Here is a 14,354-nt window from a genome sequence, read left to right on the forward strand (position 1 = left end):
TCTCTTATTTTTGTCTCTATTGTATAAAAGTATAAAGACTCTGGGAACGCAGTGTGTATCTAGAGGGCACAATATTATCTTTACCAGAATGCCATAATCAAACCACACCACTCTCACCTTTTTTTCCCTCTCTGCTTAGCTTCAGCTTTCTGCAATCAAAACCTCAACCATTTTTATATGGCTGAGGGTGAGGCCGTGACTATTAGGCTATCACCCAGGGATTTCTGCCTGGCAGCTTTTGGCGTACACAGGAAAGGCAGAAAGAAAGGCCTGGAGAGTATGTGGTAGGGCGTGGAGGATGCCATCAAGCTGTGCACTCCAACCTGACACGCCCTCCCCCTGGGAGTCAGGGAGAGATTGACTCACACTAACACACCCTGACAGTGTTATATTTGTTTAAACACTTCATATTAGCTACTAAACTCTAAATACCTGACTAGAGTTTTTATGTTAAAATAATACTTCTATGAGGAATATGATTTAATGAGAGCAATTGATTAAAAAAAAAAAAAAGTCCTTTATGAGAGGTTTTGAAGAGCAGAGTCCCCTCTGATTGGCTCCAAGGAGATGGGAAGCAGCAGCCGAGAGGTTCAAATCCCAGAGACAGAGGTAGACAGCAATAATATAATGAAACATAACACTGACAGAAGAGGAGACCTGGAAGTGGAGGATGATGGTCCATATTAACCCCAGGGTCAACTTAGGGTTCCCATCAGCTATGTCATCGTTTCTGATGTTAACCAGTTTGACCTAAGAAAGCAAAACATTCACATTACTTGCAGGATTACAGCTGAAACTATCAGTCATCTTCTAATGATTGATATTCGCAGTCGGGTTTTTAAGGGTTTGATGTATCGTTACACATATCATACCTGCCGATGTCTGAGGAAGTCCAGTGCTATCTGTACATTCTGAAGTTTGTGGAATCGCATGCGGCCTTTCTCTCTAGGCTGAAGAGGTGAAAGAACAGATAAAGAAGTGTTTAGTTACATTGCAGACACTCAGTACTCAGTGTTACTGCCATTAGAAAGGACAAATAGCAACCAATAAATAACAAAAAATGTATGATGTAAAAATCAAAATCAAAATGAAAAACATTTAACAGAGAGATGAAATGGTTCTCCTTTCTCCATCTTAGTCCTTTAGTTGACCAGAGAAACAAAATAATAAAATTATGGGAAATTTGCATTAGCTAAGCCAAATTGAAGCCATCTGTCAGGAAGCAAATATATAATCATGTTGCGTGGCTTGTTTCTGGGCTTCTCAAACAGAAATCAAGGAGAAATTCTCAAACAAACAGAAATCAAACTAAATATTTTCTTGTATACATTCACAGCAGCTACATGATGAAAGCAAGCCTGTCAGCACAAGAAACAAAAAAGTCCCAGCAACAGAACTCATCATGGCTTGAGGTTTGTGGATACCATGCGCAGCCAAAGAACCGGAAAAGTGCCGATGGATCATTAAAACAAAAACATAATGCCTACTGTAAGTTCCAAACCCACTCACCAACCGAACGCTCCTGGCCATGTCTCTCTCCCTCGGCTAGCCCCAGCAAGAGCAGTGCAAAGGAGAGGAGGCGAAGGCCAGACGGCAATGATCAGCACACACAGAGGAAGGTTAAAGGAAGGCAAACGGGAGAAGGAGGAGCAGAAAAGAAGAACCGTCGATCAGATAGGAGCACAGTTCACAAACACGCACACAGTCCAAAGTGGTAGCAATGTGTTATAGCTATGGATGCATTGTGAAAATGAGCAGAGCTGAAGCCGGTGGAGGGCAGCAGCAGCAGAAAAGCTTTGTGTACAATTTTGAACCCCAGGATATGAAATACATAATCGTTATGCAAAACAAAGAGAGAAGTAGAAGAAAGTAATTAAAATATAGCTAGTGAAATCGGAAGAAGAGGACGGTACACTGAAAAGGAAGTTAAGAGGTGTTTGTTTAGCGTAGTTCAGCTCAGGTTAAGCTCTTGACTGACAACTTGGCTGCTAATATTTTACATTTTGTTGCCACAGGGGTGGCATTCCAGGTCGACCTCATTAAAGTAATCCTTGTGTAGTTAGTCAGGATTAGGTTTGGGTTTGGATGCTGGAGGACTGCTAAAGAATAACTGACAAAAATCAAGAGACTGTACTCACCAGTGTTTCTCCAGAGAGGACCTCCAACAGCGAGATCAGGTTATGTCCATCTCGAAGGTCTTCATACAGGTCTGTCACATGACGCTGTGACTGTCACGGTGGGGAAAAAAAGGAAAACACAGCAGAGAATATGTCAAAAGGATTCATGATGATACAACTTGGAATAACCTGTTCCACGTGAGATTTGCAAACTCAAATTGTGGTGCAGTTTGCTGAAAGCTGACGGCTTAAAACACCTGCAGAGTCACGTACTGTAAGTTTTCTACAGTGCTTTGAGCACAATTCTACACATGTCAAGAATGCATAGCCAAGAGCAGCCAAGCCCGACTGCTGGCAGCTGGCAGCCTGACACATGATGAATAGGACTTTAAATAAAATAAGAGATCATCAAGGGTTAAAAAAATGATTTAACCTTTTGGATTTCAGTTAACTGAATTCATTGTTTATGCAACAGATGCGCTGTGCTTTTGCAACCAGACAACAAAACAAGTGAGGGAAAGCAAAAGAGACAAGGGAAAGATGTGATGGTGCACAGACATGAGGGAGGGGAGACAGCCTCCATGCAGTGAGATACTGACCAGCTACATATTTACTGCCAGCACCTACCTCTACCCTCGAATGCTGGTGGTAGAGAAGAGAAGAGATGATATGAGTAATGGGGAAAAAGGAAAGGATAGAAACAAGAGAACGAGAAAAGCGTATGAACAGAAATTAAGTGATAGTTGGACTTTGGAGGATTTGATGGTGGACATGATGACAAACTGATGAAAAACAGAATAATTAAAGTACTCTCTTTTTTCGTAGTCTGCAGATATATTGGTCTACTGGGTGTGTGTTTTCCATGTGGGAAATGGGCCTCAGCCCTAAAATGGAATGAAGGCATATTTTCCCTTGCAAGTTGCAACAGTGACTGATTTATCTTGGCAAGAATTTCCGCACCTTCCTACCATCCATCTATCCATCCATCTTATGATATGCTCCTCCCTGCCTGCAGAGAGAGATGATTAAGCGAAGTGCACCACAGAGCTAAATTTAGGGAAGGGAACCAACACTGCTGCCACTAGAGTTCACTGTTTGCACAATAAAAGCTCTTCTACTTTTTAGGATGGGCCATATTGTTAAAGTCTGCACCCTCTGAAACTGTCTGTCAGGGCTCTCTCCAATCAGATCAGTACCTGTTTACACAATTAAACGATGATGATCCGGTCTTTCTTTGTCAGGTAATGAATGCTGTGATTTGTCCTCTATCTTGCTGAATCTAGCACAGCCATCTATCGCCACTCCTCGGTTACTTTGTCCTGCTGCTGAAAGTTTACTAGGCAAACTGCAGCCTCGGCAGTAAAAAGGAGCTGCTTTCAAGGACAAAGTCATTAGTGCACATGCCTTACACTGGTCCCTCCAGTGGTCTGTGAGCCACTGTCTGGAAGCAACATGCTTAACATGCCTCAGGTTTTATATCATCTTGTGGAGTTCCTCTCATTTTCTTTATCCTTTTTCTGATAACCATCCTTACAGAGTAGCCTTGATGTGCAACAGTTCAAGGTTCTAGACCTCATCACAAGCAATTTGTAGGCATCTACTAGAAAACAGATGTTCATCCCATAGCTGGTTTGATGTTTCACTCTTGTCTTACGCAAGATGAAGAGATTTATTGAGCTAGGTGGGGTGGAGGGCATAACACTCAATGGCCCTTTACAGCTCTTCATGGTTGCACCCAACCTCCAGCCTATCCCACTCAACCATTAAGCCATTAAATCAGTTTAACAGCGGTTTAACCTCACTAGAGCAGATCAGCACATTCGCACACATACTTTAACGCTTTCCCTCCCAAACGTGTGCATTTGCTTCAGTGAGGTTCTTTACTCTGGGCTGTACGTGGTGATAACGCTTCTTTTTTTGCTGCTAATAAACACAGACTCAGACTTTTCTATTAGAATACTGATATAATTCGAATATATACGGATTCATGTTGTCATCCTGAGAAAATAAGTGTTATCTAATGAGCACCTCTCCTTTAACTACACTCGCTTTCAAGTCATGGTAGAAAGTAGTCTGCAGAAAAAGCAACAGACTGAAACTGTACCTGGAAAGGGCACAAAGAAATTCTTAAATTCATGTAGTGTTGCAGTATGCGGGTAACTGTAACAATAACTGGATGGGAGTACTTATGAAACTCCCCATGCATCAATGCATGCCTTTCAGTTTAAGGCGTGCACTGATGCCAGTACAGCCACCCCTACCAAGCAGTCTGTGCAGCACATGTGCTACCGTTGGCCTAACCCACCATGGGCTCTGAGCCCAGACCAGAATTTGCCTCTTCAGAGGGAGCTAAGTGAGTCCAGATGTCTGTGACTCACCCTCGAATATTCACAGTGGACACTTAAGAGAAACAAGAGGGAGGAACTGAACTAGGTTCTCATGTAGTGGTAAAAGAAACCATAGCTCTGCACATTTATGGAAAGGATAACACTTTCTTTGTGCTCATTTGTTTCCTCTTTCTTGTTCCATTAAAAAAAAAGAAAGAATGGGCCTTATGTCTGTGGAGTGGAGCACTTAATGGTTGTAAATGTAGTGCTGCCAATTGGAGTTTTCTGGAAGAAAAGTGGCACAAGCAGGAATATTTTTAGCACTCTGGGAGAGCGGTATTGTGTTACACGGGGCTAATTTGTCAACCTTAATATGGAGGTCTGAAATGAGGACTATAGTCCTTTTGACTTGACTCGCCTCCTGACCTGTTCATGTGAGCCTTCGGGCCATATTTTGCGAATAGAGAGTGAGACAGGTGAGATTTGAAGAGTGCTGATGGACGGCTTACACACTCTCTCAGCTGATGACAGATGAGACTTCTGGTAAGCCTTCCCATCGCGGTGCCGTGTTAGCACGAAGCAAAAAACTGTCTAGCTAATGTATGTTTATGCAAGAAGGGAGGGGGTGAGGGTCGCGGTGGCGGTGTTGGTAATGATTTCTGCAGAGATGTTAACAATGAACACACGCTGACACTCGTTCAGCTGCTGTAAGATTTTGCTGTTATGTGGTTCTTTGTTCACCTGAGTTTGTGATCTTTAAATTGGCACAAATCTTACAGACTGCTGGAGCTCTGTGTGGATTCGACATGTTCCCCCTGTGCCTGACTGAGCTCTCTACAGGTACTCATTCTTCCAACCGCAGTACAAAAACACACATGTTGGCTTGGCTTGGTGCATAAGTCTGAATGTTCTTCTCTGTGCTAGCCTTATAACAGCTGCAATAGGCTCCAGCAACCCGGAATTGTAACAGCAGTTATATAAATGGATGAATGGAAGAATGCATGGAGTGACGTATGTAATGATCATACGTGGACATAATCCCAGAATACATGAGTTGCAACATTTATACAGCTTTATTCAACAGCCTCCTGTTGTTAAATGAGGGTCAGGGCAATCACTCACTATGCAAACATCTGCAGTTTGACACTGACAAAAGCTATGCTTGTTGCGACAGAAAACACCCGTACACGTGTTTGAACAAAAGGGAAATTTGTTGACACTCTTCTGTGATGTCCACACTTATGTTTCTCCCTCTTTGTACCTTAAGTCATGCTATGGATTGAGCGAGTGTGCGTACAAAAACCTGACCGTCAATGTTGCCTTAGTTACAACACAGAAAAAACCCAGAATAGGTCCTCACCTTTATCAAGTGCTTGTTCACCCACTTTGTGAAGGTCTTTTTCTGGACTCGGTCTCGTTCATCTGCAACACAGAAAGAGCACAGTTAAACATCGGACTCGTAAGACGAGGAGAAGCTAAAACTAATTTCAAAATGAGTAGCATCAGGTGTGCGATTCATGTGTTTCTTCAGTGTATTTCCGTCAGCACGCTAAGGAGGAAATCCCCAAGACTGACTGACAAGACTTTTTTTTTCCTCCTGTAGAATAAACATAACTCATCTCTGGGTGGAGAACGGCTCTTGTGCTCCTGTTCAAGCCTGCATCTGAGTCAGGGAACATTTGAGACCATTCACTGTCTGTAGATGCACTTCTGTTGTCTAGAACACAGGTTTGTAAGGTCATGTCTCACTCTATGACACCACTGGCAGCTGTGCTCTTAAGACGTAAACAAAAAGGAAAGGATTGAGGCTGCAGAAGTGAAATATTATTAAAGTGTGAAGATACTTGGGCGTGATAACCGTGCGACATAATAGCATAACTATTAGTCTGCAATTATCCGACAAGAAAGAACAAGGCCTAGGCATGGAATTCACCCTCTAACAAAACAAACCTTCATACTCCCTCTTATTCCTGTTCAGTTCAGGTTTAAAGAAAAAAAAGAAAAAAAAGAAAACATACACACCTACACAAACATAAAAAGGTGTGCCACTACAATCATTTATTATGGACGCAGTAGATAGATGAGTCTGTTTGCTTTCACGTTACCCCACGTGATCTAAAAGTTGTGGTTTACTCAACTGTTCAGACAGGTTCAGGAAGTGCACCACCCAACTTCACTGACCCACTCAGCAATTCCTTCAGATTATGCTAGAATGTCCCACAGACATACCACAAAATCTTATCAGTTTTAATGGGAGTGACCCATCCACCCATATATGTTGACACGCCCAGCAATGAAAAGCAAAGGGTAGTGATTCAGTGCTAACATAAAATAGATGCCCAGAGGCTACCTTTTTTTCCTCTTTAGAGGAAGTTGCCAGCAACTTCTGGACAACTCTGTTATGGAACTGAGTTGCCATGGAAACAACATACTGAGACCACCAGTCCTTTAAGCCTGCGCATTTTTCATCTGTACCAGCATTGGAGATAGTTCCATATGGAACTATCTCCACGCTTATACTTCCTGTCAAAGATGCAAAATTCCACATAAATAGGAAGTGTTACGAGTTGCACCTTGACCTGTGATTGGCTGTGCCCTGTTTTACCTTTTATAATGAAATTACAACTCTTTTCATGTGCTTTTAGAAAGTAAAGGTGAAGGTGAAATTTTCACATGTCACCACACATAAACATGCTTGATTGAGGGGTGGAGTTTATGGTCCAGAAGAGCATATGACTATAATAGAAAACACTCTGTGGAAAAACTACATTTACTGAACTATAATTAATGGTACTTGAAGATGCTTTAACTACATTTGAGAAGAAAATATTTTATCTTCTTTTTATATTTGCAGGTAATAGCACTTTAAGATACATTTTAACACACAGTCAGTGTATACTAGCGTATACTCTGCAAAGGCTCAGTAAAACTGTAAACGGTAAAACAATAGTGTAAGAAACGCTTTTATTTTGATATGTCATTGAAAATAAATATAAAATGTAGTAAGATTTGGTATTAGTACGTGACTGAATTGATATTTTTACTTGAGTAAAACGTAAAATGATCAGTATCCTTGAAGTTCAAGGCTTAGTAGGTTTACATGAGGACATGCGCAGGGTGAAGCAAGGCTTTTACAGAGAAATGACTGTGGAAACTTTCAAAAATATCCATCTTCACAGGAATAAAGAACAATTTGAAGGAGAAACAGGAAAAAGAAATGTGATGCATGGAGTGACACATCGTTCATTTTGGCTGCAACCGAGGAGAAACAGTCTGTAGCTGGAGTGACTCAACCCCCCCCCCCCCCCAAAAAAAAACAAAAAAAAAACCACCACACAGCAAAAGTTGTGAATGGGCTCTGCTGACCAATGTGAAATGAGGAAGCTGCTGATGGAAGGAAAGAGTGGACAGCACAGCCCAGCCTGACTAACTGCCACTGGATGTGAAATAATATGCAGCACATGATGCACGCCTGCCACTACAATAAAAGCAAACAATAAGCAGCAAAATAAAAAGATTATCATCTGGCATGCACACAACGTTTAAAAAAAAAAAAAAAAGTTTCACACAAAGCTTTCCAAGCTCTCGCAGACAAAACGTCTGCAACGGGAACTCTGCCCAGTTTGGGAAATTAACTACACGTCTCACCCCTTCCTGGAAAAAAACACTTAATTTGTGCCCAGAGGCTCCTCACACATGTGGGACCAAACAGATCAAGACTTGCAATTCAGCTATTTTACACTAAGTGCCACCATACTTGTACCTTTCCTGCCGTCCATGGCCTTCAGCATCCCTTGGTAGTAGCCGTCATCTGAAGGCACCCTCTCCCTGCCAAAGCTGTCAGAGGAGAAATTCCTGTACCTCTGCTGCTGAGAGGTCATTGTCGCCGTTTGTCAGGGCACAAAATAATATTCCTAAATGATAAAATATCCGTGGTGATCGTCCCCTTTGACAGGATCTTTTGCTTTTTACTTGTATCTATCCCTCCAGCACTACAGTTGGTCCCAGAGTAGGCAGTCCTGTGGCCACAATCCACTCAGCGTTTCACAAACCTATGATTTTTTTTCTCCTCTTCTTCTTCTTTTCCTCTCTTAACCTCCTCGCTCCCTCACTGGGTTCGGCTCTGCCCTTCTCTTTCCTCCCTATGTGGTTTTTTTTTCACTCCCTTTTTTCCTCTTTTTCTGCTGCTCACTCTGTTCCCGCGAATGGTGCCTGTGGGCTATGACGTCTGGGCCTGTCCTTATGTGTGATGTGCAACTGTGCATTAGCGGTGGCCCTAGTGTGTAGAGGACACTCTACACACTAGTAAGGTTTGTGGGTGGGGCTCTAAACACACGCCTACCTCTTGCAATGTGAGGCAGAAAAAGAAGAAGAAGTAGGAGAGGCGAGGTGTGGCAACCTGCATGTACTATTACTTATTCACCCAACTTGCGCAAGAAAAGACACACGCACATGCACACACACCAGCTGAGTAAGAGGACGCAATAAAGAGCCATAAAAACTGATGCTCATGACCTTTTATGCTTAAGAGTGAATTAAATGTTATTTAAATGACTAAAATGTCCAACAAGAGCCTAAAAAGTAAAAGAGAATTTTCTGAGTATCGCACACACATCTCCGGTTAATCATTATTTATGATTCATGCTGTCAGTCACTGTGATGTAAAAACAGTAGAGATGAGGGATGAAATAGTTTTGAGAAATGCTCTCATAAACCACGCCCTAAACATCTCAGATTTACTGAGAGATTATGACTCCATGTTTGAATGTGTCTGTGCGTGTAATTATTTTCTTTTTCACTACTGGTGACGGAAAAATACATCCTTTTGTTTATTTAAGTCTCCATGTAGAGCATTAAGTGCTGTCAAGTGTTGTATTTCACACTTCTAATCAAACAACACGTCTGTCTTTTCAATTCCATTTCAGGAATCGAAAGGGTTTTTGTGTGTGTGTGTGTGTGTGTGGGGGGGGGTACTTCGCCAAAGTAACCTCCTTTTCTCAGCTTCACTACACATTTCCTGCAGTATTTAAGGGAACAAAAGATGCATTAATTCCTGCTGTATAAACTAAATGATTTTGCCAGGCAACAAGAGTTTTTTTTGAACAGCAAATCTCATAAAGCGAGCGAAAACATCCCTCTTTTTTTAAGAAAAAAATAGAAAAAGAAGTCACAGGTAAAAATGAATTCTCTTTGACATTTTTTTACTCCAAGTTCCACTAATGTCACTCTGCTTTATCGCCCTGTGGCAATAACTGGAAAGCAATTATTAGAATACACCCTAATGATAGCGCCACAGAAGCCGCAGTACAGTTAGCAAAACAACACAGTAATACTGTTCATATGAACTATGAGGTAAGACTGAAGCAGCAAAATGAGTGGGCCTATTAACATAAGCAATGTCATATTTACTTGATCATGTCTTACTTATTAAGAGGATGGTTTCATTATTGATTACTTTAAAAGTAAAATACTATCAGTATGTAGTTTCACACAGTTCCAGCTCTGTGTCTAAAGTTCCACAATTATCAGTTGATCAGAAAACTTTAGACCCTGCTTTCATAACAGTCCCCTATAGGGTCACGGTACTATGTGCTGACAGCTAAGCTAGAGGCCAGGGTGTGTCTAAATCCTGCCCCTCTTTAGCCTAAGGTTGGTTATATATCCCATTTGCCCCACCATGGCTGACATCACTTTATCAGGCATCTGAAAGTACATATTTTTTTCTTCAGTGTAGTCAGCATGGCCTGTGTGGACATGCAGGCACTTAATGTGTCAGTGTGAGTGTGCTTGTTTGGAGGTGTGTGTGTGCAAGCGATGCCTGACTCATTTGAGCCCTGCTAGCAAATTTGGAGACACACCTTTCTAGTTTCTACATTGTCTAGGCAAGCTGCAGAACTAAGGTGCGGTATGTGGGCAGGTAATTAAATCTGAAACAGGAAAGGAATCCTATCAAAGGCAGAACGTGCTGTGAAAATACTCAAAGGATATGATTTTGAAATGGATGGAAAAAGGTGTTTTTCATCTCCTAACACAAGTTAGAAAAGAAATTGATTTACAGTTGATCTGAGATGCAGAGGAAACGGTAGATGGTAACAGATATCAGTGACGATCTGGCGGGCAAAAGCATACAAGCACCTACTTGACCTGCATTTCTGTCAGTGCGCCCCAGGGTGGCCGATGGCTACAATGTAGCTTGCCATCACCAGTGTGTGAATGTGTGTGTGTGTGAATGGGTGGATAACTGGATATGTAAAGCACTTTGGGGTCCTTAGGGACTAGTAAAGCGCTATATAAATACAGGCCATTTACCATTTACTCTCACTGGAAACACTATAGCAAAGGAGACCCAAAGGAAAATGGGCGAAAGTGTGGAACATCTTAGTCCTTAGATCTTTCCTCTAAAAAGGAGGCATATCATTAACATCTCAACATGCTTATTACACTGCTCCTTCATCTGGCTTCATCAAAAACCAGATGGAACACTTGGGTTTTTTATAAGAACGGAGAAAGTGTGGTGAAAATATAGAGAGTTGCTTTTTTTTTGATGACAAGTTTGATGATGGACTTGATAAGGGCAGTGGTCATACCACAGTAGTCCCGGATGCAGTGTTGCTGTTAGCATGACTACTAGCAATATAGTACAGTATCTGCTATTCTCTGCCATTAAGATGAGGCTTAGGCTGTCTTTTGTATATACACAAATCAGACACAAATAAGCTAAACTAAATTTGGGAACATGGTACATATCATGCCTGCATGGTCTGTCCACGACCTGCATGTTAGCATGCTAATGCAAATGTTTAGCTAAAAGCACCATTGTGGCTAAATTTTGATTAAAATGTATTTTTGTTATTGATTTTAATTAGAATTTTGTGCATTATTTTATATTTTTCTGCTATGGTCTTTCTAACTATGTGTTAAAAAGTGCTTTACGAATTAAATTTAGCATTATTTATTATTGTGGATGCTGATATAGCAGAAAGCACCACTAGCATGGCTTTTGACCCTTACTCCTTTTACCACTAATATACTGTATCATCGTGGAAATGGTTTGGTATAATTATCATAAACACATGTGACAACCAATATAATGGGGTTAGGCAGTTCTATGTGCTAGTGGTCCTGAAACGCTAACTTTGTGTCTTTTAATGGTTGTGTCATTTTAGTTTTGCCCTGTTTGCTATCCTCTCTCTATGCCTGTTTTTCCTCCCCAATGGTACCAGGTTGTTGCATAGCTGGAGTTTTGATCTATAATGTTGAAGGCTCCTTGTTTTACAATATAAGTGCCTTGATATATGAAAGTGAACTGAAATTAATATAAAGAAATCTGTATTTTCACATATATAGATGTAGCCTCGCCAGATGGTGAATTCAAACCCAGGACCTTCTTGCTGTGAAAACTGAAACAGGACCATCACACTGGATTTATGTGCTTTTAGCTGATCCCCGTGACACCGCTAAGCCTTCCACCACTTAAAACTACAACAACCTTCATTTAAGCACTATGGAGCAACAAAGCAAAACAAATTAGAGGACAAAGGAATTCTAGGAATGTGTCATTATGGTCTTTTCTAAGTGCTGAAGCGCAGGGAAAAATAAAGGTTTAAACAGAGGGAGGACGCACAACACCTTTCTTTGCAGAGGATGAAAAAGCTGCGAAACAAGGTTTGCTCCAACAGTTCAGGTTACATGCCTCTCTATCACTCTCTCCCATGTTTCTCATCGTTGTTTTTAACCCCATGGCCACTTGCTCAATTGAGGTGAAAGTGTTTAAAGTGATATGTGGTTGCCACACCTTTTTAAAATGGAATGATGATAAACTGGGAGCAGCCTAAACACACCTAGCATTATCTCACGAGTCGTTCTTTAATGACAAGAAGCTACAAGGAGGAATGGGGCGAAGAGGAGGCAGATCGAGGAAATGCCCACCTGAATCACAGCACACGTTAGCTCAAATTTCTGATACGATTAGCATACAAAGTCATCAGTGGCATGACCATCCTTCAGAAGGTTCTGATTCACGCAGATCACAAGCTGTATTATCCAAGCTGCATACTGAGTACATGACTCAAACATTTAGGCAAGCAGCACACCAAAGCAAACACACCTTAAACCTGTTTAATGTTACCTGGATGAACTCCTATAAACATTCAGTTGAAATAAAAAGAAAAAAAAGACATAACACAAACTATCTGGCAATTTTAAAGTCATGGAAAACTAATGAGAGCACTAACGTTATGCTATCAAATCCAGTGGTTAAATTAGCCCCTAAGTGTGATAAATGCTGTATTTCTAATCCTGTTCTATTAAGTGAAAACTGAAAACTACGACCAGAGATATCTGTATATGTTTTTACATTGTTACACTTTACATCTTTATTCAGATATAAACAGATGTTATGCAGAAGTTAATGATTGGCAATGTAATTTTAAAAAGCTACATTACACAAGTAAGACCCATTCTAATCACAGTTAGTCATAGCTGTGCCGTGACACACCATCCAGTTATCACTGCCAGCCATCATCAGCCTGACAGCAGACTTTGGATGATGTTGTCAGAACCAGCTCTAGTGATGAAACTCCAAACCCAATTTAACTCAGACTCAACAGGCCTTCAGATTAGCCACAGCAGCTGAGGTTTAAAATAGCTCGGTCCTGAGCTTTGCAGGAGTCTGTGGAAAGCACCGCATCTGGGGTCATGTTAGTTGCTAATGTGCAATTCTGGTGACTGAGATATAACTTAGTTGACTGCCTGGCACGCGGCGGCTAATGTTTAAAAGCAGCATGTGTCTCCCCCTGCAGGTCACAATGCAGTCATTTGGCTGAAAATGTACACATTAACAAAAGTACCTGAAAATGTTTCAGATAAATCAGATAAATAAAAGTTAAATAACACAAGATAGTGTAAATGGAACTATTTAAATTCTTGGCAATCATATAAAAAATGTAATTGAGTGTAAATCAAAAAAACATTTAATGATTTGTCAAAAAAATAAAAGATTTTTTTTTTTTAAGTACTAATCGGCTGAAATTATTTTTAGGAATTAAAAAAGAAAAACAGTCAGTATCACATGTGGTATTTCCATCTGCTAAATCACCCTCAACACTTTTTTGAAAATGTGGAGAAAAAAAAAAGGGAACTTGAGAGACGCTTCTATGACAACATCCACAAATATACAGCACCGTGTTTCTCAGTGGTAACTATTACTGAGTCTTACTCATGCGTGTGTTTTTAGGCAGAGACAGAGGGGTTTCCCATAACTGACTATTTGACGAAAGGAAAACGCCACCCTCGCCTCACATGACACTTTGGTCCTCCGCTGGCTGAAGGTAGTGAAATATTCTGATCACTAGATGGCACCAGAGTACAACCACACCCAACTGCTTTACACTACATTGAGTCATCCACCCATTCACACACTGGTGATGGCAAGCTGTATTGTAGCCACAGCTGCCCTGGGGCGCACTGACAAAGGTGAGGCTGCCGGACACTGCCAACACCAGTAGGCAACGGGTGAAGTGTCTTGCCCAAGGACACAACAACCGAGACCGTCGGAGCCGGGGCTCGAACCGGCAACCTTCCGATTACAAGACGAACTGCAAACTCTTGAGCCACGATCGCCCATAGAGGGATGGACACGGTCAGCAACAATACTCAGCTAGGCTGTGGTGTTTAAATGATGCTCAAGCTGCTGAGACAAGGCAGGAGGGATCCAGGCTTACGCATTGTTTCTGCCAAATTCTTACCCTAACATCCAAATGTGACATTAGAAATTGAGGCTCCGTTAGCTGAAGGAGAGGCAGCTGGTGTGGTCTTCTGCTGCTGTGGCCCATCTTCAGGGTTCGACATATTCTGTGTTCAGAAATCTTACTGCATATCTTGGTGGTAATGAGAGGTTATTTGAGTCACT

General features: G+C 41.4%; 1 protein-coding gene across 26 annotated transcripts in view; it reads right to left on the minus strand.

The window, feature by feature from the left end:
* plecb (plectin b) overlaps positions 1-14,354 on the minus strand; it is a 123,245-nt gene that overhangs the window by 31,646 nt on the left and 77,245 nt on the right. For 9 of the 26 annotated variants that reach the window (XM_040012610.1, XM_040012616.1, XM_040012620.1 and 6 more), the window contains 6 exons: positions 5,805-5,866; positions 2,745-2,759; positions 2,139-2,228; positions 1,510-1,545; positions 873-950; positions 646-750 (listed from right to left, as the gene is read on the minus strand). In XM_040012610.1, coding sequence (XP_039868544.1) covers positions 646-750; positions 873-950; positions 1,510-1,545; positions 2,139-2,228; positions 2,745-2,759; positions 5,805-5,866 — 386 coding nt within the window. Of the gene's footprint in view, positions 1-645; positions 751-872; positions 951-1,509; positions 1,546-2,138; positions 2,229-2,744; positions 2,760-5,804; positions 5,867-8,207; positions 9,380-14,354 lie in introns of those variants that run through there. The other 17 variants (XM_040012611.1, XM_040012618.1, XM_040012622.1 and 14 more) reach the window with 9 other exon arrangements.

The sequence above is a fragment of the Simochromis diagramma genome, unplaced genomic scaffold, assembly GCF_900408965.1.
Source record: "Simochromis diagramma unplaced genomic scaffold, fSimDia1.1 OVJJ01000618.1, whole genome shotgun sequence".
In the NCBI taxonomy this organism is placed as follows: domain Eukaryota; kingdom Metazoa; phylum Chordata; class Actinopteri; order Cichliformes; family Cichlidae; genus Simochromis; species Simochromis diagramma.